This window comes from Oreochromis niloticus, linkage group LG15, assembly GCF_001858045.2.
Source record: "Oreochromis niloticus isolate F11D_XX linkage group LG15, O_niloticus_UMD_NMBU, whole genome shotgun sequence".
Taxonomy (NCBI): Eukaryota; Metazoa; Chordata; class Actinopteri; order Cichliformes; family Cichlidae; genus Oreochromis; species Oreochromis niloticus.
Window position 1 is genome coordinate 31,121,652 of NC_031980.2, and position 22,240 is coordinate 31,143,891.

The window sequence follows — 22,240 nt, forward strand, 5'->3', positions numbered from 1 at the left end:
TCATATTCAATTCAATTCAATTCAATTCAATTCAATTTTATTTATATAGCGCCAAATCACAGCAATAGTCGCCTCAAGGCGCTTTATATTGTACAGTAGATCGTACAATAATAGATACAGAGAAAAACCCAACAATCATATGACCCCTATGGGCAAGCACTTTGGCGACAGTGGGAAGGAAAAACTCCCTTTTAACAGGAAGAAACCTCAGGCAGAACCAGGCTCAGGGAGGGTCAGCCATCTGCTGAACCGGTCGCAGCAGATGGCAGCATATGGAATTTTTATCCGAAGAATGGCAATTGGACTGGTTCTTCGAGCACTCAAAACGCTTTAAACAAGTCTTATTCACACACACATTCACACAGATTTACACGATGAATGAATTGGGAGCAATCGGGGTTCAGCATCTTGGCCAAGGATGCTTGGCCCTCAGATTTTAGCAGCCAGGGATTAATACAGCACACGTCCATTTGATGCTGTGTTTGTTTATGATGTGTCTAAAGTGCAAGCTAAGCCTGAACCTCCCTTAAGTGCTGACATGTTGAATGTAAATAGGATAATGTGTATTTGGTGACTTATTTTAGCAAATGTGGCTTCTGTCAAGTTTTTTTTTTTCTTTGTAGAGGAAACTTTTGGGGAGTATTTTTGGGGTTTATACAACTTTTGCTAAACAATTGCTTAAATTAACTAGTTAAAAAATTACCATGAAGCCATAGCTTCATGCTCCAACCTCTCCACGTCTGGGCTGGAGTCTGTCCCAGCTGTCAGTAAACATATCAAAATCATCAGGAGTTAACCTATGGGAGTGGGTTATTAAATAATACATGGGTTAGCCCATAGTCTCTAATCTGTGTCAACTATGGACTTTGTGTTTAACCATGGTCCCGCATAGAGTCAGTGATCACAAAGTCGCACTGGGTCTGCCTCGTTCAGCGTGCGGCCTAAGTGGTGGTTGAAAGTGGTGCTGTAGTGCATGGGGGGGATTCAAGCCCTAAGCCCAAGCTTACTATCACAATGCCCCATTATAGCCTGTGGATTAAGGCTGTTATTAAACACAAACCTCATTTCCCCATATGAGGCAAAATCAAACAGCCTGGATACAATTCCAGTATTGTACCCCTCTCTGCTGTTTTCTGAGATAGGGCTATTCTTGCCTGCCTTGAGGGTATAGTGAGAAATATTCTAATTGATCTGATGTGTATTTACTGGGTAGAATCTTATTATCTGTTTTCGATCATGTGAATACTTCTGTGGTTGGTGCTTTTAGTCAGTTAGCTGTCTGTACTGTAATCCATGATTTGCTTCATGGCATACATGAATCTAAACCTTACTTCTTTCAGTTTGTTGAATTAAAGAAGACATTTGAAGCCTTCAATTTGAATAAAAAATTTTTTTTTCACTTTATATAGACCAGAAAATAAATTAATTAACAAAAAGGAACCCCCCAAAAAAACTGTTGGGTGTGTGTGTGTGTGTGTAATAACATCTTTGCGGGTACCAAAAATTGGACCGACAGCCCTTATGGGGACCAAAATCCCGGTCCCCACAAGTTTGAAGGCATTTTTGAGACTCAAAATGTGGTTTTAGTTACAGTTAGGGTTACATTTAGGTTATGGTTAGGTTTAGGGTAAGGTTTAGGGTTAGGCATTCATTTTTGATGGTTAGGGTTAGGATAATCAGCTAGGGAAAACATTATGTCAATGAGATGTCCCCACAAGGATATAAATACATGTGAAGTGATGTGAAGACGTCCAGTACAAACTAGAGACGAATGAGAGATTAGGTTTTGTATCTATTTACATTTGAGAAATCTATAACAAGTGATTTGTGTGTGTGTGTGTGTGTGTGTGTGTGTGTGTGTGTGCGTGTGTATGTGTGTGTGTGTGCGTGTGCGTGTGTGTGTGTGTGTGTGTGTGTGCGTGTGTGTGTGGGAGTGGAACTTTCTAAAATGTTTGTAATTCTCTGAAACAGAAAATGGGACATACAGTGACTGCAAGTTATGAAGTGTCAAAACAAACATTTTTGAAATTCTACAAGCCGTAGGTGCAGTCATTTGAAAAAGACTCGTTAAACACCACTGTGCAGTCTGCACTGAACTGAAGGAATGTTTTAAAGAAGAGTGGGGTTAAATTCCTCCATGTTGTAAAGGATGGTTCTACAAGCTGTTTAATCATATGCAAGTAGTCCTGTGACAACTTTCTTTTTCACATGACCACATAAATATTAATATATATATTTATATAGCAATTTTTTAAATGAAGATGGTTTATATGATGACTTAGGAAGGTAATAGTAGTACAGTCCTATTCAGAAAGCAGTGTAACTGTGGATTTGTGTTAGTTGTCTCTGTGAAATTAGAGCTTTTCCCTGTGAGTGTATGACCCAGTTTGAAAGCTGTGAGGTATTTTAGCCCTCAGCCTTAGTTACTCTTGGAGTGTGAATTAGAAGGCTGAAGCTGTACCTCCTTTTAGGTGTCTGATTTAAAAAAACAAAACAAAAAACTACCTATGGCGGGGACGTGTTCTCATAGTGTTTAGTCTTCCATCTGTATTACTCCCCAGTACATTTCCTTGATATTTACCTTTTGGTTTCAGGTCAGCCACTGTGTGCATCTGAATACTTTATTCTCTGTTTGTGATGGAGGTGAATGACAAAAAGAGTTATGTTAGCATGCACTAATGAGTGTCTCACCCTGTAGGTGAGATTCATGTTTGAATTCAGTCTATTCACTGACTGAAACACCCTGTGGGCCTGTCTAAAGGGCACGATTGATTATGGATTGTCCGTGATGGGTCAGCAAATAGGATAGTCCAAATGGGAGTTGGTGAAATCAATGAGCCGCTTAAAGTAGCAGCGCTTGAATGCGCGGCGTTAGCCAGCCGTTCACACTAATCACACTTCGGTCCCTGAAACTTCTTGCCAATGCAAATATCACTAAATATAATTTTATTTGTATACATCAGTTCAAGCAAATGTGATTTGAGTTAATATGATGAGTTAATATGTAAATTGATCCATCATTTTTCCTAACCACTTACCCAACTAAAGTGGGACCACAAAGGGAGGGTTCCAATACTGATCCGACATCTTTGAGCAAGAGACTGATAATCAGTCATTTATATTTAAGTCAACATCAAGCTTAAACCATGTTTTGCTGATTTGTCATCAATATTATACTGGAACTAAAAAAAGTGGGATTGATGTTTCTCTAGACCTAATTTTGGTTTTTATTTAAGACTGAAGCCTGAGATGGATTTTGAAGAGCGGTGAAGAAAACAAAAGCTTTCCAAAAACTTTCAACACTTTAATGGTCTAAACACAAACTGCCACAAAGAGAGCTGGAGGTGTATTTATTTCTTTTTTCTTTATCTTTGGTGTCCTGTAAATTTTGGTTACTCGTTCATGTAGTTTGGATGAGTTGTTTTTGAAAACGCTCCAACCCACAACAAGCACAGTCACATTCAGTGCTTAGAGCTGTCATCTTTGCTCATGAGCTGTATTTGAGACATTTAAGGGATATCTATAAATTGTAGCTGTAAAATCATAGCTTACATTCTCCACGAAATGCACTAGCATGAAGCTGAAGTAGCTTACAGGTATCTCACTGAATCCATGGGAACCTATTTATCCCTTCAAATCTTCCCCAAAGGGATGCATCACAAAGCATGTTTAACTTTTCTATAGTGCCATTTGACGAATACAATCAGAAAGCTAATCAAAGCTAATCATCTCATCATAAGTGAATTACTCGCTGCCTAAATGATAGTCATCTATCATCCAAAGATATCATCTCATACTGTACGCATGACTGTTGATTCACTGTCCACTCTGTGCAGAGTAATAGGCACGAGTTTGTCAAAGTGACAGATGATTGTTTTTTATACGACGTCTCCTCCAAAGTGGATGCTTTGCAGAAAGAAATCATGCTAATCACGAATGCAGACGTTTCGGCCAGACTAAGCTATAATCTCTAGAGCACTGACAAAATAAATGAGACATTTATCAACTGTTGGGTGTCTCATTTCAGATATTCATCTCATTCATCCATAGCACTGTAAGGGCTTTTGCATAAAAAGCTCCAAATGGTTTATATGTAATTACCCATCATTCCTTGTCTTTTTTAGGGCAATTCAAGATTATTTAAGGTGTGTGAGGACAGGCAACACTTTGTTCTTGTCTACCATTATATTTGATTATTTTTACTTTTATTCCTCTTGCTCCTTTTTGCTGTTTTCTTGAAGATGCAAAAGTTAAAAAAATTTTCTGTCACAACAGCTCTTATTTCTTGATTTCGTGCTTTACACCAGTTGTTACATCGATATCAGATGAGCATATGTGTTTCGGGAAGATGCACAAATCTGACATCAAACATTAATCAGACCTTTCCACTGTGTGTTCCAGCTGTTACGAGAACTGAAACACCCAAATGTGATCGCCCTCCAGAAAGTGTTCCTGTCCCACAGCGACAGAAAGGTCTGGCTCCTCTTTGACTACGCCGAACACGACTTGTGGGTGAGTCTCTCTGCGCCATTACTGCAAGCAGGAGCTGTTCATATGATTAATGTATGACAGAAAACCTCGTCCTACAGAAATGGTTACCTAATGATGTTCACATTAAGATTCAATGCTGTGCCCTAAACCGTTAATATTGTGTGTAAATGACAGCCGCAGTGTCTCTGGATTGTTACAAATGTTTTATTTGTTCACTCATATTTTTGTTGCTCTGGGGAAAGTATGAACAAGAGACAACTGGAGGTGGTTTTGTAGATATGTGTTTATTCCCTCTGATGAGGCGTGCATAAGTGAGACAAACCCTTTCTTTGCTTCACAGCACATCATCAAGTTCCACCGCGCCTCCAAGGCCAATAAGAAGCCTATGCAGCTGCCCCGAGGGATGGTGAAGTCTCTCTTGTATCAGATCCTGGATGGGATCCATTACCTCCATGCCAACTGGGTGCTCCACAGGGATCTGGTGAGTGGCTATATTAGCTCCAGTGCTCTCATTTCCCTTTACAGACACTTACCCACTCCATACGTATGTTTCCAGAGGCATTGTGATTAACCAAGGTTATTAAAATTGAGAAACTGAAAGGAAACACTAGGTATGAAGTTAAACATGATAACATACTTCATTCTTTTATCTGAAACAACAAAGCACCCCACCACCACGTATTTTTATAAATAAAAAAACAAACTCAAACTGCTCAAACTACTAAAGCTAAGCAGTTTGAAAAGCTAAACATCCACTGATACTGGAAGTAAAACCTTCCTGTAACAGGTGTTAGATAACACTTAGGAACTGAAAATAAAATAGTGTGACTATCTTACTGTTAAGAATGAAAATTTAGGGAGAAAATATCTGAACCTCTTATCTGAAGGTCGTCCACTCTACTATATCTACTGCTCACAGAACTCGTTCACACGGAACGATTCCACCGAGCAGAGCTGTGTTATTTCACTGCCTTTCGTTGTTATGTCTCCGTGTGATGTGTTATGATGATTTTATTTGTTGGAAGAAGCAGAATGTCCTGAACTCTGAATGCTTTTTGACTCCCGTCTACCCTTTAACCTGGTTCCAACACACAAGTGGTTCCTGTGAGACTCTTTTCTCCTCGCTTTTCCCACAGGGCTTTGGTTGAAGGGAGGTCGCTGTGTATATTACCTGATTTCTGACAGTCTGTTTGGAGATACAAGTTTGTTATGCTAGTACCACCGAAAAGAACCAGTCAGCGTGTCTCCAGGCACCTTCTGAGAAAACAGATCTGTCACATGTAAAAGAAAGAAAAAGCAGAACTGGAATAATTTCCAACATCTGACTCTGCACTGCAAACACCCACAGCCCATCTGTAAGTGCATCTCCCCTGGCTCTCTCTGGCTCCCTGCATCTGTCACTCGCCACTGAGGACCATGTGCGCCTTTGCTTGTGGATGAAAAAGTATAATTAACCAAACAGCAGATTATGTGATGAAACTTTGATTTGATTACTGCCATCTCTGCTTTGACGTCAGATGGGCTGCACTGAGGCCTTTTTCCAGATAATGCTCTGGTAAGACTGGCTCACTGAGATTACGCTGTTTAAGAGAAAGTTAGCTAAGCTTTTGGCTGTAGATAAATCAGGTTCAGAAGTCAAAGGGAAGAGCTGCCAAACAGTTCAAGCTTCTGTCTATGGGTTTCGTCTTCTTTATGTCCGGTTGTCAACTCTTACGTAATCTCAAACGATCCTTTGTGGTCATGTGGTGTCCTGACAGCACATTATGCAAACCTGAACGGATCAAGTAGGTATTTCAGTCTGTTGGTGATCCACAGGGTATCTATAAAAGTTTCTCTCTTGAAGGTAAATAGTTAAAAAGCCACCAGTACTGATTTATCAGTTAAAGGTCAACTAAAGGTAAAGTTAGTCAGTTTGTGCAAGTTAGGGCTTCGGCTAACCTCAAATGACAGGTGAGTCAGCTTTGAGTGGTTTAGATGGTAAGTTAAGTGAACACTGACTCTAGAAATGACTCTCCCACTGCTGCTCTGTCTGGTTTAGTCAGGCCGTCAGACTTATCGCACTTATGAAAGTTTGTTTTTCATTGTATTAGGTCTGTCTTGGATATCAGGATTTCACTGATATCCACTGTAACTGACATAAAGCAAGTGAAAAAAAACCCAAACAAAAACCCAAAAATGAAGGGTTTTCCACAGTTTGGATGCTATAAATGCGTCAGTGACGAGACCATAAATGTTTGTGTTCTCAGCCAGTCATGTTATGGCTCCTGACATGTGTTTGTACTGTAGACAGGCCACTGACGTACTCATGTGCACCTATGATGAGTACTCCCCAAAATGAAAGAGCTTCTGTAAAGTGTGTGGAAGAGTCACTTCCTTCTCAAGGTCCCAGCATGTAAGCTGTAAACTGTCCACTGCAGCAACTGTTTGTCGTCCTCATTCATGTTTTTTTTTCCTTTGATGTTTCTTTTTGTTCGGGCCAACCTTTTTACCAGTCAGCATTAAGTCTATGAATAGTGTCTTTGCTGAGGGTTATGCACTGCTGGCACCATCTTCATAGCCTCTGCTCTAGTTGACTTCATCATCTGTTTGCTTAGTCCGGCATTAATCCTGAACCACCCCATGAACCCCCTCACTTCACTCAACAGAAACATGCCATATTTGGTGTTATGTTGTATACAGTGGCCTTTGCCTCAGCTGTCAGGTGTCTTTATAAATCACACCTTAAAAACAAGACCCTGGGGTAAAAAAAAGAAAGAAAAGAAAACAACAACAAACAACTCCAACAAAATTCAGGATTCTTTGTGTGACTCTTATAAAACAGAACATTTAGATAAAATACAAAACACAGTAGTATTAAATTCCTCCTTACAAGGAGTAGGGATGGGAATTGATAGGAATTTAGCAATTCCGATTCCATTGTCAATATCACTTATCAGTTCTCATTGGCTCCACTTTGCGAGTTGCCACCATCTCTAAGGAGCATATCAGTGACGCTACACTCATGCAAATCATTACATGCTGCATGGTGAAATGTTTGTGGATGTTGGAGGTATTTTTCTTCCCTCTCTTTAACAATATAAACCTAGAGGCTACAGCCCCAAACACACCAACACCTTATCTACCTATATGAGTAGACTCATGATCTTTTTCTTAGTATTTAGGTATGAAAACAAAGCCGACAGCACAGAGCAAAGATGAAAACCAGCACTTCAAAGCGATCACCACGGTGATTCTACTTTAGAAACATGAACAGGTAGAAATGGAAGCTACAGGCTTCAGTTTGTTACCCTTTGAAGTTCAGCAGTGGCTGATTTCGCCTCAAATGATGGCTTACTTTATCGCGATGCTGGGCTGGGGCCAGCATTTACTCAGCTTTAACATCACTCTGGGCTCTTGGCTAGCTTAGTGTTAGCATGCTGTCTGTGCAGGTGCAAGTTGTGTTAGCAACATAATGCAGTTGTTTCTGTCCTGGAGCAGTCTCCACTTTACCATTGCCCTCTCATTCTGTAGTGTAATAAAAATAAAAGTAATGTCCATATCCTCGCTGTAAACTGTGCAACTTTTTCCTGCTAGAGACACAGCTGATCGTAGTGAGAGTGTAAGATCGATAACCTTATTATTCCTTTTACTGAGCTGATGATTATTTTTCTGTTACTGATAAATTAAAACACTGCAGTGAAAAAGTAGCTGGAAGTGCACAGGAAGAATCGACACTGCTGAACAGGACAATCACAATAGTTGCGGGCTGCGTGGACCTAATGTTGTGCTTACAACCTGATGAGGGTGCACATCAGCTTACGTTGTAAATCGCGGCATAGACTTACTGCTGAAACATAAATCAGATGTTAGACCAGCAAACCACAATTGTTTTCGTTATTTGTTCCCATGATTAGGCCTGCAGCAAGAAATAAAACAAGATGAAACAACCAGTTAGAGCTGCCGATGATATGCTGTAGTGTAGTGTGTGTGTGAACTAGCAAACCTCCATCAAATCATGCACTCGCAGTGTGCCAGCATGGCTTTAATATTCTCTGTTGCTCACAGCAGTTGTCATAGTAGGAAAAACACAAGTGTTAGTAGTAACATTAATGTTGGCTCTGTGAGCCTGAAACATGTCTTCAGTAAAAGAAAGGCTCTTAAAATAACGTGTCAGGATGTTTCATACAGACTTTTATTTTGTAGCACTTTGTAAATTTGTGGAAATCATAAGCACCAAAGTTCATAATATACACAATAGCGCTCTCACAGTAGCTGTGTGGATGTTTTGGCTCTCTCTTAAGGTCACACCAGTCTTATCTGCACACCAACATTTCCGGCCCCTCGATTATTTTCGCTGCAGCCGTTATTTTGCTGTCTCTCTGCCAGGGCTTCCTGCCATTGTGGCCACATAACCTCACTCATAAATTTCATCCTTGCCTCTTGTGATCGGTGAGATTAGCGTCTTTTGTGCAGGTGCCTGGCTCTGTGTCAGGTCTCTGCGTGGGCATGAGCAATAACAACTGAAATAAGAGAGACTGCTTGTAGCAAAGACAATGCTACATTATAGAAAGATCTACCCAAGGCCTCCTACTGCTGTCTAAGTAGATGTGAAAGTCTTCCCATGAGTTGTATTGTGAATACATGCGAGGGGAGGAGCAGACATATATTGTGCCACACAGGGAATGGTGCTCCTACCCACTATATCTTTAACAGCTGCAGTAGTTCTGCTGTTGCATAAGCTTGTCTTTGTGCTTGAGTGTAGCATGCTCTGCCTCTCTGGAAAGCATCCATGTGCTGTGCATTGCACTGTCACAAAGCCCCCATCCCCCATTTACTCTTGCTGTTACTCCTTTGTCCGCCCCGCCCCGAAATCAGAGGTACTTGCCGGCTTATGTAAGATGATGTCAAGCCCACCACCCTGCACGGATAGCTGAGTCAAGAACCTGACTCTGCAGGCCAAAGCAAAAGGCATGCACCTCCATGGACTGTACCAATAATCACTTAAGAGAGGGGTGGTGTGTGTTAGGGTATTACTGAAGGTCATCTGTTATTGCAGAGTAACCAGCAGTGCTATACTACATGCATATTACTGGGTGGGTGGCTGTAAGAAACTTATCATGCAAGGCGTGGAATACTACACAACCACATTTTTTTTTCAGTGTCTAAAGTGGAAAGTGAGAACTGTGTGTGCTTGTACTGAGAAGTTTGCTTTAGTTTTCATTCAATTTTGCATAGATGAGTTGAATTCTAATCTGGTGTCTGATTCAGATTACAATTGTTAATATTAGATTATAGATTATCAGATTATAATTGTTAATATTAACCTATTTACTTATATTATTACCAAGAGGCATTTAATCCATTGACACGGGTAAATCAATGTAATCTGGACACAGCATCTGTGTTTTGCACTAAAACTAATTTATTTCTACAGTTTATATGTCATATATAAACTCTTTAACAATGGAAAGATATTGTTATTGTATTACCTTTTTAAGATTTTAAAAAGTGTCCAAAAGGAAGAGAGTTTGACTACAGCCGGATCTTAATTTAAAAAAAAACTAGCTCTGCTGGATTGAAATATGACTGGAAATGATCCAAACATAAGATCATTTCTGATCATATTTCTTTAAAACAGGAGCTTCATGACTGTCTGATTGGTGATTCCTATTGGTAAGACTGATTCGTTGAATGCACACTGATTGAACAAATATCTGCTGTAGGTCGGATGCACTTTCAGCTTAAGAATTCTACACCACTTATTTCCTTTTCTGTGTTCTGGTCTCTGTGGTTTCCAGTAGTTCTTAGTCGTTCTTACCCCCTTTTTCTAATTTTGTACATCCTCAACTCCTGTCCTCACATCTTAGTCCCATCTCAGTGGAGGAGGAAAGGATAAAACATAAGGGGAAAGGAATTGTGACAACAGGGATTTAAAAAAAACTTAAAGCAATGTTGGTTAAATATGACATTTGGTACAGCCGGACCATGAAGTGTTTTGTTGTACCCCAGTTTCAGTTGTGTTTTCTTATCTCGGTTTTAACATTACTCGTGGAATTTTTTTTTATACTGAAGGCCTCTTTTTAATCAAAATCCCCAAAACATCCTCGTTGGATCATCTGGTTTCCCTTCACGTTGCGTTGTTACTAATCAGCATTTTAATAAAGCTCACTTTCAAGTGTCAAGTTCTTTTTTTTTTTAATTAGATGACCTGAATGTTTTCCTGGACAGGCGTGCATTTCCTCTTATCTCAGTGGTCTAGATGTAAATGATAACATGAGTCAGGCTTGAATTCTCTGAGTTCAGCCTTAATGCCTTATCATGAAACAAATTTCCTCATATTTTCATGACAGATTTAATCACTGCCTTGCTTCAGCAGTCTCTGTGTTATTAATTCACTCTGTTTACAGGTGATTAGTCAGCTTGAGTAATATCTCATTGTAGCAGCATTAGTATTAATAGTGCTTTTTTTCCTCCCCCTTGTATTTTGCAACTATTCGAAACGGTTTCCTGGCGCTCCCTAACCCTGGTTGTGCCAGAGGTCCCTTCTGGCTAAATGAGACTTCTTCCTCCCCGCTGTTGCCAAGCACTGCTCGTAGGGGTTGAGTACTCTCACTCCACACACTGTAAACAAACAGCAACTACTTGAGGAAAAGCAGAACCAGAGTTAGTTTGAACCAACCAACTGGCTGTGTGAAAGGATGAAGCATGCTTTAATATTACTGCATACTGCACTAATAGCACAGAGGGGCTTCATTGTCTGGACAGTTGGTCGTTGATGAGTCCTGTAGGCTGTGACCTTTCGCTTTCAGCTTGTTTATCAGCTTGCCCACTCTGTTATGTAAGTGTGTAAGTCTGGCTCCTGAAGTGGCCTACTTTTTGATACAAAGATGTAAATGATTTTGTAAAAGAGGGCTGCGTCCCTAAGGACTGGGTTTACAGATCCTCTGTGGGGCGGAGAGTGTTTATTTTCCCCTGGCTCCCGATCCATTTATGAAACTGTCCAAATGGAACTGATTAATTTCACTGGCTGCATTTGAGGGGAAGTCTTAATTTGAAGGACGTGAAAAGGAATTTGGTGCATGCTTCACTAACTTTGGTGCATATTTCAATCAATTTATTACGTCTCCTTATATCACTGTGGTCTGCTGCTCTTTGAATCAGTCCCTCTTGCACTCATGTTTATACTTTTCAGCTTTTTCTTCCATTAGACACGTGAACTTATTTACATCAAACTTCATTTTGGCATGCTCATTTTGCATTCTGAAGGCACTGGCACTCACTCAGGTCTTTTACAGAACATTCAAGAGGTAAAAAAAAAAGAAAAAAAAAGAGTACGTTCAGGCTAGGCATATTAATTCACTTAGGTCTGTTTAGAATTTGAAAGAGGGGCTGAACTCCTCGGGCCTTTGAAGAGACGCTTGTCTTTGTGTTTGCCGATCGTGGGGGTGTCATGTTGTGGGCATGAATAGCAGATCTCATTATTAGTGCTGTTTCTATGGCAACAAAACACGTTTGCCAGTCAGATCCGAGTCTGCCAAGCCAGAGGGTTCACATTCACTCAAACACCCAGGGAGACAGTTTGACAACAAGCATTACTGCATTCTACTGCACGACAAGGTGAACTTCAAAAACATGGGCCCACTGATATTTTTTGCCCTCTGAGAAAACGTACAGAGGTTTTCCGATGCATTTCATATCCTCAGGTAATTTGGAGAATTAAAACCACTGTGCTTACAACCGCAAATTATATGCAAGAAGTTGAGTTAGCGAATGGTCTGAAGAGCAGTCAGAAAAATACATTGTTGTATACATTGGTAGCCATTGGTAGCCATCAAGCTTTGGGGGCCTCCTAATTCCACTCTGATCCATCTAATTTTCAGCTGGGGGAGTAAGCAACCGCCGTCAGCCAACAGGCTTAGAAAAATCCAGTGAACACGATAAAATTAACAATTTGTTAATTAAATGCCAATTTTGAGCTCCTAGTTTGCTGTGCTGCAGTAACTACTGTTATATTTGCTAAGTGAAAATGTAATAGGTTAATCTTTCCCTATTTCCCATCCCAGCTATATACTGTTTTTACAGTGGACCAGTTTTACATGTTGATGTCTGAATATGTGTGAGCCAACAGCCTCCTAATTCTCTGTTTGGGAGATGTGACATCATAGAGGGGATACCTATGGGCTCAAAATGTGGTCATAAATATTTTGTACTTGTAAATCAGTTTTGTACTTGTAAATCAGGATTTGTATGTGTAAAAAGAATTTGTGTGTGTGTAAAAAAGATTTGTATGTGTAAAAAGAATTTGTGCGTGCGTAAAAAAGATTTGTATGTGTAAAAAAGATTTGTGTGTGGACTTAGCCAAAAAAACCCCTGCAAGTTACAAGTACGAATTTTGACCCTATTTTTCTTCCTGTCATCTGATTGGTCAATGTCATGCCAATCACAAATGTAACAATCCAATCAGAGAACAGATGGGTTTGGCTGTCGGAGGGGCACTTTTTTGAACTGCAGATCCTTGAAGGGAATAAATGCCCTTTTACGTGCCAACCCAGTGTTTTCCTTCATCACCACGAAGGAAAACAGTCTGTGGTCGTCCGAGTTTGGTGATTTTTGTGTCACAGGTCTACGTGCTTTATACAGGGACTTCCACAGCCTTTTCAACAGCGCTGCGGACCGCGGGAGGGGGGGCAGTGTTTTGGAAATGACAGTCTTCATTACAAAGCTTTCTTCGTTATGAATTAGCATACATGTTTTTATTGAACATTTGAAGAACTAGCAAAAAAACCAGAAACTGTTGTAGAGGACATAAAGTCCGAGATAGAAACGACAAGGAGCAGGTGCATCTAGTACAGGTAGAGCTGCTGCAAAAACCCACAGAGCTCAGCAGCCAGCGCAACAAATTCTGGATCCTTTGCTTTTATTAGCAGTTAGCATTAGCAGCACATCCTGCGTCCGATGTGAAAGGACCTTTATGCTGCGCACTGTGACTCACAGCAATGGTCCCGGGTCAGCCCTGACTTTGTGTTAAACTAATCCTAAAGTAATAATGGTATTTCTAACCACTGACATACCACAACTTTATCCTTTCAACAGCTGCTGAAAGTAAGGGGACCTAGCTGCTATCGGATATTTATATAGAGATCCTCCAGCTTCAAACTGTATTACCCTTCAAGGACCTGCAGTTCAAAAAAGTGCCCCTCCGACAGCCAAACCCATCTGTTCTCTGATTGGATTGTTACATTTGTGATTGACATGACATTGACCAATCAGATGACAGGAAGAAAAATAGGGTCAAAATTCATACTTGTAACTTGCAGGGTTTTTTTGGCTAAGTCCACACACAAATCTTTTTTACACATACAAATCTTTTTTACGCACGCACAAATTCTTTTTACACATACAAATCTTTTTTACACACGCACAAATTCTTTTTACACATACAAATCTTTTTTACACACACAAATCTTTTTTACACATACAAATCTTTTTTACGCACGCACAAATTCTTTTTACACATACAAATCTTTTTTACACACACACAAATTCTTTTTACACATACAAATCCTGATTTACAAGTACAAAACTGATTTACAAGTACAAAATATTTATGACCACATTTTGAGCCCATAGATACCCCTAATATGGTCAACGGTGGCACATGGCACTGGGGGTATAGAAAGCCCACCTGCCTGCTGGGGGGGGCAAAAAGTGAGTAAGTTGCTTAAAGGGACTGTAGCCTTAAAGAAAGAGAGGCTAGATCAGCTTATTTCAAGCAGACAGTGAACTGAGGGGCTGCACCAAGGCCCAGTATAAGATAACTAGGGATTATTCTGAGCAGTGAATTATGCAAAGCTACCCTAGTAGTCTTTAGTAATAACATCTTTACAAAAATACTTTTTTCCCACTTTTGCCCAAGTGCTTTCTCTGGGCTCTCTGTATCATTGTAGGGTCTTTACCTTACAATATAAAGTGCCTTGTGGTGACTGTTGTTGGGATTTGGCGCCACATACATATATATAAAACTGAATGAATCAAATACTCTTTGCGTTGCCCTATCAACAAAGGCAAAAATAAATCTAAAAAAAGGAAGTCAGTGTTTTTGTTCGGTTTGCACTATTTCATCACTTGAAAGTTGTCAGGAGAAGGACTCATCAATGTTCGTAATCACATGGATCAAACGACTATATCTGTGAAAAACTTCACATCACATGTTTTTAGTTCTCCTCACCTGTTCATTATATTTTAGTTTAATTTGTTTATGATTTGTTCTTTGCCAAAGTGAACCTTGCAGCACTTTTGTGAGTGACTCACAGTCCTAAAATTTAATATTTGTGGTTGAACGGGTAACATCATCTAAATGAATGCTTCTGACCTACCTAACATCATTGGTCTAGGATGTTTTTTAAGGCTTGGACCAAAAAACAAAGAAAAACTCAACCTGTTGTCTTGTTATTGTCAAATGTACTCAGCCTAACAACTAATATAGGATTTTAAAGACCAATATCAATTGGGTCATTTGAAAAGCCACTATGCTGTGGCTATGGCTTGTGTCCACTTAAATGGCGGCAGTCAGCTTGGTTGGCTAACAAAGCTTTTACTTCTCGGAAATTGTGTGGTTCCAGTTTCTCTCTGGAAACCAGATGATCACACCCAACTGCTTGAGCATGTTTGACCCCATTCCTGGGTGTATGATCAGTTGGCTTTTAAGTGCACTCCCGCAAAATGGCTCACTGACATAGTCATGTGGTTGTATGCTTCAGTACAAAAACAGGACAGTCAATAACCACTCAACATGTTTCTGCAAAGGGAAGCACTGATACTGTAATACCACGGGTATTCTGAACGTATTATCAATCCAGCTGTGTGTTAGAACCATTTACATTTATTGTAGTTCCAAGTTAAAAACAGAGTGATTTGTAGTATACGCAACACCTCATAATGTTCTGTCTCTTTCTCCCACAGAAACCAGCTAACATCCTGGTGATGGGGGAAGGCCCCGAACGAGGAAGAGTTAAAATTGGTAAAGTAGATTTAAAAAAACATCATTTAAACTGCTTGACTGATTTGAAACTTACACAACCTTTAGGTACTTGTGTCAGCACAAAAGTGCATCAATTAGGTTGTTGACTTGTTTGATTGTCTGATAGCTACAACGTTTAACCTTGTCCAGAGAGGCCGACAGGAAGCTCAGATCAGTCCTGTTGCATAAGCCAGCTGGCCAGGGGAGTGTTGAAGGGTAATGCTGCATTGCTGGCATCTATTTTTAAACCCCGTACTCCCAGTAATAGCATAGAGTGTTGTTCCAGTGCAGCCAGAGTCTTTGCAACTGGTGCTGGTAAAGGTTTTACTTGAATGAACTCCACAAGGCTGCTCTGGCCAGACTCATAGTTCTGCACTCCATACAGATTCTCAAACGTCAGAGTTCTTTAATTGTTTAATATCTTAATAGTTACATGGAGCAGGACGTTCATTTTATTAATTTCCAACTTTCACTCATTCATTTTTTAGGAGGATGTGAACTAAGTATCAGAAATCACATTCATTATAATTGTATTTGAATGCACGTTGGTTAAGCGAACAACTTTTTCAGCCTTATTTGTCCCTGTAGATATTGCTTTACAGTTAGTGTTGTATTTTCTGTGAACGTTTCATTATGAATCATCATCATCATTAGTATCATTAGTAGGCGAATGCAAAGCTCTGTACGAGGCTCATCCAAGAACAGTGTCAGTGACAAGTTTTACTTTTAATTCTAATTAAAATTTTAATTATATTCAGTGAGACCTGAATCTGGCAACTGAGCCCGTTATTCATGATGAACTCACCTCACTCAATCTATGACCTCAGAGTTTACCGAGGTCAGCTGAGAGGTGTTTTCCCATCGACTTCTTTGTACAACCAACCAGTTTCCCTCTACTGGCCATTAGAAAGAATGCAGGTTTAAAGGATGTATGTATAGGCTTTCCGTTTTCAGAATCAGATGCTACCTCCATCTTATACATGCAGTCTATGATCAGTACAATGCATCTTTAAAGTCATAAAAAAACAGTGAAATGTCCAATAAGTTATTAGCATATTTATTTACTGCGCATATAGAAGTTGGCACAATAAGACTACCCATCTAAAGAAGTGGGATTATAGTCTTATATGGATACCACAGATGGGTAGTCTTGAAAAAAAACAAATAGAACTCTTGCCCTTGGTGATTGCTCAGGTGTAGTGGCAGCTACAGGGGTGAATGTAAAAAGTGGAGGGGTCATGTCCCCCACTTCTCCAGTGGAAATAAAGCTGATTCAAAATAGCTGATTCACTGACCAGGTTCTAGAGGAGCTAAACAAATCCTGCTTTTCCTTGGTTTTCTAACTTTAATACCAGAATGCACTCAATTTTGGAGTGAAACACATGGAATCCAGCATTTTTATCCTTCTAGATACTAACTGGGGTCATAAAATACCAGATGAGAGGAGTTATTGAGACCATTAATGAATTAAGGTCACAAATTAAGAGAAGTCACTCCTTTTTCCACATTGATGAGTTGTCCCTTATTCTGCTGTCTGTTAGAAAGACACAGAATAAGAATCGGTTTGTGCCAGTTTCCTGTTAATCTTTACTAGAATGAGGCAGAGTTAAATATTTATGTGTAACTTTTATTTTTTCTGTTAAGGTACTTTTTTAACAGTGGGAAATTGCTCTATTTCTCACATTACTCTTTTAGCAAGGGATTTTTTGCTAAAAGGGAAGAATACTATCTTCTCATGCTAACTAGAACAGATGTGGTTTGACATTAAAAGCCTGCCTTGTTCAGCTTTACAGTTGTGGATGTTTCATATTTAGTTGCGGTGTGAGAGACGCCCGAGGTTCTGTCTAGAACCCGTGGCTCTGACAGCAGCCTTGAACATGCATTTGTATCTCTATCTGATAATGCCTTTGTTTGCTAACTGCATCTATCTTCTTTTGCACCTTCGGCAGCTGACATGGGTTTCGCCAGACTCTTCAACTCTCCGCTGAAGCCGCTGGCGGACCTTGACCCCGTGGTAGTGACGTTCTGGTACAGGGCCCCGGAGCTGCTGCTGGGGGCCCGGCACTACACCAAAGCTATTGGTGAGTCACACAGATGAAAAACACGTAACGCTCTGCACCAAGGCAGGACTTTGATCCCTGGCTGTTTGCTTAACTGCATCAGGTTTGTGTTAATTGACAGAATTAGCTATGATTTTAGAAGCAGGGTCTCTTGGTTTACATGCACGGCTGATAAGTGCAAAGTACTCATGTGATCCGTGGACATCATCAGAATAAATCAATCGTGGAGCACATGTTCCATCATAATCTTAGTACCTTCCATCTTACCACGTCTGTCCATTGAATGGAAGTTGACTTAGGGTGTTATCAGTGACTCACCATTGCATTGTATTCACATCACGTAACATGTAAGTGTCTTGGCGTACAAAAACAGAACACTTAATTCAAACAAGTTTAAAAGAGGAGCCAACAACTCTCCCTAGTCGGGCTTTGAAAATACATAATAAATACAAACATTAGAAAAACACAGAACTCAAAGCCGACAAATTATAGAGAGACAACACAGCACCGGGCACAGACTGCAGTACAACAAGGAAATGGAAAAAAACAAAAAAACCCAGACATGCACCGATCAGCTGGCCAGAGTGTAGAATCAGCCGATTTTCCAGCTTTCTCCGCCCTGTGTGGTGACCGGCTGGTTAGCCTCACGTGTGTCCGATTATGAGGTGGCCCATTTCACGCATGCACAAAACGTGCAGGGCAGGGCAAGCAAATAGATGCACTCCACTGTGTCACAGCCACTGTGGAGGATCCTCATTGTGAGTGTAAAAGTTCTCCAAAGTAGTGACCACCATGAAAATGTTTGCGACGAAAAGACAGATGCTTAAGTCATCCAGCTGACATTTTCTAATAAAGGCAACATACCTAAAATTATGACGATGAGTGAAAAAGAGAAAACGGTCGATATTTGGTTATCTCGTGAAGTTATAAACATACTGGAAAAATTATGCATGTAACTGACATTTCTTTTTCTTTTGTTTGGAAAGCTAACATGCCAGGTAGAGCTGAGCGTACAGCAGCTCGTGTTCATTACATTTTTGCACCTCTTTCCAGTAGCAGGACACTTGATTTTCAGTTGTTTCAGTGAGAGAAAATTGTGCAACCTACAGCTGTTTAGTTTCACTTGTGTATGCTGTCAGTTCTAATAATGAGGAAGAAAAACAGAATTGGTAAGAAATTTTGTTTAGGTAGGTCACGCTTACAGAGAAATGCAGAATCTACTCACTTCTTAAAGAAAAAAACCCTAAACATTATACAGAAAAATAAATACATCACATCATCCCAAAAGGTTGATTCTGTTCATCTGGACGTAGCATTTTCACTGCAGGTAGTTAAGCAGTAACAAGTAACACTAACATCAATATTCCAGCAGAAAAAAATGACTTCCTGTAATCCAGGAAGATTTAGCCATTGTAGCTAATGTATCTCCACAATACTGAGACTAAGTGCTGTTTGTTTATATGTGTGCGTGCCTCAGACATCTGGGCGATTGGCTGCATCTTTGCGGAGCTGCTAACATCGGAGCCCATCTTTCACTGTCGCCAGGAAGACATCAAGACCAGTAACCCCTTCCATCACGACCAGCTGGACAGGATATTTAGTGTCATGGGTTTCCCTGCAGGTCTGCACAGACACACACATATACAAGCGAATGTTTAGTGTATCGATAAAAGTGTTAAGTTATTCATGTGCTTTTGTCTTTCACAGATAAAGACTGGGAAGACATCAGGAAGATGCCAGAGTACCCCACACTGCAAAAAGACTTCAGGAGGACGACGTGGGTGGCCGCTCTATGACCTCACTATAATCGGGGAGCTTGTAGACTTGTAAATGAAATATCACATATGCTGTCATTTGTCATCCAACAGGTATGCAAACAGCAGCTTAATCAAATACATGGAGAAGCATAAAGTCAAACCAGACAGCAAGGTGTTCTTGTTGGTAAGTGCACACACACATATATCTTAGTTCAGTTACTTTAGAGGCATTATGTCCATTTCCTGGTGACCAACCCTAACCGTAACTGCTAACTAATTAACCATTAAACTCTCTTTAAAAGTAATAAACTTTAAAGGGTCATGGACTGGGCTGTTATTGCCCAAATGAGGTGCAGGTGCACACAGTATAACTATGTAAACACGTATACTAATACTATTAATACTTAATAAAATCATCTTATTTTGAAAGTCCACTAATCAGGAAGCCCTGGCCCCACCTTTTTTTTTGTATTTTCCTACCATACACTGATCAGGTGTGTGTGTGTGTATATAGATCCTGTAACCATGTGTATTTTTCTGCCTTCAGCTCCAAAAGCTCCTCACAATGGATCCGACTAAAAGAATCACATCGGAGCAGGCGCTGCAGGACCCGTACTTCCTAGAGGACCCATTACCAACCACTGAGTGAGCCTTAGTAAACTTTTGCAAACTTTAGTCAGCCTTGTCCTGGTTCACACAGTGTTTCGTGTTTGTTCTTCAATCACTAATTTCATCTGCCTTCGTCTAGTGTGTTTGCTGGCTGTCAGATCCCCTACCCCAAACGAGAATTTCTTAATGAAGATGAGCCGGAGGAGAAAACAGAAAAGGTAAGTGTTATCCAGTTATCCTGTGCCTTAGACTGTAAGGCAGTCTAGCCGCTGCCTTACAGATAACTTCACTGGCGGTGAATGCAGCTTTTGCGTTATCGCTAATAGTTAAATGGCTACATTAACACCTCAGAAACTTCCTCATAAAGACTGGGATGTCAGTCTTTGAGATGCTTTGTTGTGCTACTGTTTAAGTGCTAAGCTGTTAGTGAGTGAAAGGGCTGTGTGCCCGCCTGTCTGCAGCAGTGCTGTGCGTAGCTGTGTGTGAAGACAGCATGGTTTGTGGCACTGCTAATGTCCGAATACCTAAGCTGATAGTAATGTTTTGCACTAGAGTATAGATATTTTGACAACCGTTCCTTGTATATATACTGCCTGCAGTACCTGCATGGTTAAAAAAAATACAAGTACTGTCACATTTTCAGAAACTAAACCATCGATGGATATTGTAAGTGTCTGTTCACCTAACGTCCCATCTTAAGTTAGTAGTCAATGGGGGCTGATGTGGCAGTTTTTGGTGTATTTTCTGCGTTAATGCGCGGCTGTCCCAACTTTTGGGGACTGTTAAATTGATAAAGTCTTAATGTACAGCTTTTCACTAGTGAATTGTACTTTTGCTTTCCCAAGTGGTAGCTCCAAATGTGTCCAGGCACTTTCCCTTTCAGCCATAAAGAACAGATATTGTTATCTATTGGAGAGATATGAGGTTATAGTACTACTGGTTCTTAGAAAGCAGCATCTTATTTGAGTCAACTGTGTCCCTTGAGTTATTTTTACAGTGTAATAACTCAGTGCAGGCATTTAGCGGTGAGTTTGCCAGAGGCAGGGACACACTGTACACGGTGTACAGAAGTGCATGAGGAGGCTGACTATCTTGGGCGCTCTGTGTTTCATTGTTGCTTTACATGCAGCTTAAAAAGCGCAGCCTTTTTTCAAAGGCGCTGAGATTAAGATAAGATTTTTATTGTGAAATCTAATGGGAGAGTGATCACTGAGGCAGAGGCCGATGGCTCCATGTGACTGCTGCTCCTACATCATATTGGTAGCTGCTGGCTGGAAAACATCTGAGCTTTACACCAAAGAACAGAGTGTTTGAGGAGCTTGGCTTGCACTGTTTTGGTTGGACCTTATGTCAGCATAAAGTGTGGACATGCACAATCAATAATAGACAACATAAACAAAATAATTTGGCTGCTCCAAATCAGTACAACACCAAAGCTGCTGATTGCCGACTGAAGTGAAAGATGCTGATTTTATGAAATTACATGCAGGATTACGCATCATGCTGTACATTCATACTAAAATACAAAGTAAATACAAAGCCACCATATCTGCCATTATATTGACTTAATGCAGTTTTTCAGATATTTTTGATCCACCATCTTTCATCCTCGCCTGATGAGGCGCAATCTTGCACGGTGCTCCAGACCAAGGACAACTGAATATTATTTTATTTTTCTTCCATTTAAAGAAATCACACCAACAGTTATCATTGTCTCACCAAGCTTCTTGCTGACAGCCTTGTGCAGGTCTGGTATCTTTGCTTTTCTCTTGTTCATTGTGGCGGAGAAGCTGGAATGGAAGACATTGATTCTGTGGACACACGGGGACATGGGCAATCCTGCTGGGTTGTAGGGGATCAAATACTTATTTCACTCAGGGAAATGTAAATGTAATCAGCTTCTAGCTTTTCTGGATTTTTGGTTGGTAATCTGTCTCTGTTAAAATGAAATAACCATAAAAATTAGAGACTGTTTCTTTGTTTGTTTGTTTGTGAGTGAGCAAACTGATAAATTCAGCCCACTGCAAATGGACCATGGGATGTTTTTATTTTCTTTTTTCAAAGAAAAGTACTTGTTGCTTGATTTACCAACGTTTATGGCACGGAATTTTCTGCTTGCCTTAATTGTGCTTGATGGTGTTTTAAGGGGTGTCAATTATTTGGATTGAAAGGAGGAAAGATAATTGTGCCGTTGGATGGGTCAAAGCTGTGAGTGCAGTGCCAAACTTTGGCTGTGTCCTACAACTCTTCACTGGGTCCCCACTCTGAATGATTTCATGGTCTGGATTGTTACGCTGTCTCTGGAAAGAAACCTGTGCCTACGC

General features: G+C 40.3%; 1 protein-coding gene across 2 annotated transcripts in view; it reads left to right on the forward strand.

The window, feature by feature from the left end:
- cdk19 (cyclin dependent kinase 19) overlaps positions 1-22,240 on the forward strand; it is a 55,802-nt gene that overhangs the window by 22,795 nt on the left and 10,767 nt on the right. For both annotated transcript variants that reach the window (XR_002056534.2, XM_019345608.2), the window contains exons 4-12: positions 4,402-4,512; positions 4,832-4,972; positions 15,433-15,490; positions 17,440-17,571; positions 19,028-19,171; positions 19,258-19,327; positions 19,419-19,491; positions 19,855-19,952; positions 20,056-20,134. Coding sequence is in view for 1 of the 2 variants with exons in the window: in XM_019345608.2 (XP_019201153.1) it covers positions 4,402-4,512; positions 4,832-4,972; positions 15,433-15,490; positions 17,440-17,571; positions 19,028-19,171; positions 19,258-19,327; positions 19,419-19,491; positions 19,855-19,952; positions 20,056-20,134 (906 nt within the window). In the remaining variant the exon portion in view is untranslated. The remainder of the gene's footprint in view (positions 1-4,401; positions 4,513-4,831; positions 4,973-15,432; positions 15,491-17,439; positions 17,572-19,027; positions 19,172-19,257; positions 19,328-19,418; positions 19,492-19,854; positions 19,953-20,055; positions 20,135-22,240) is intronic.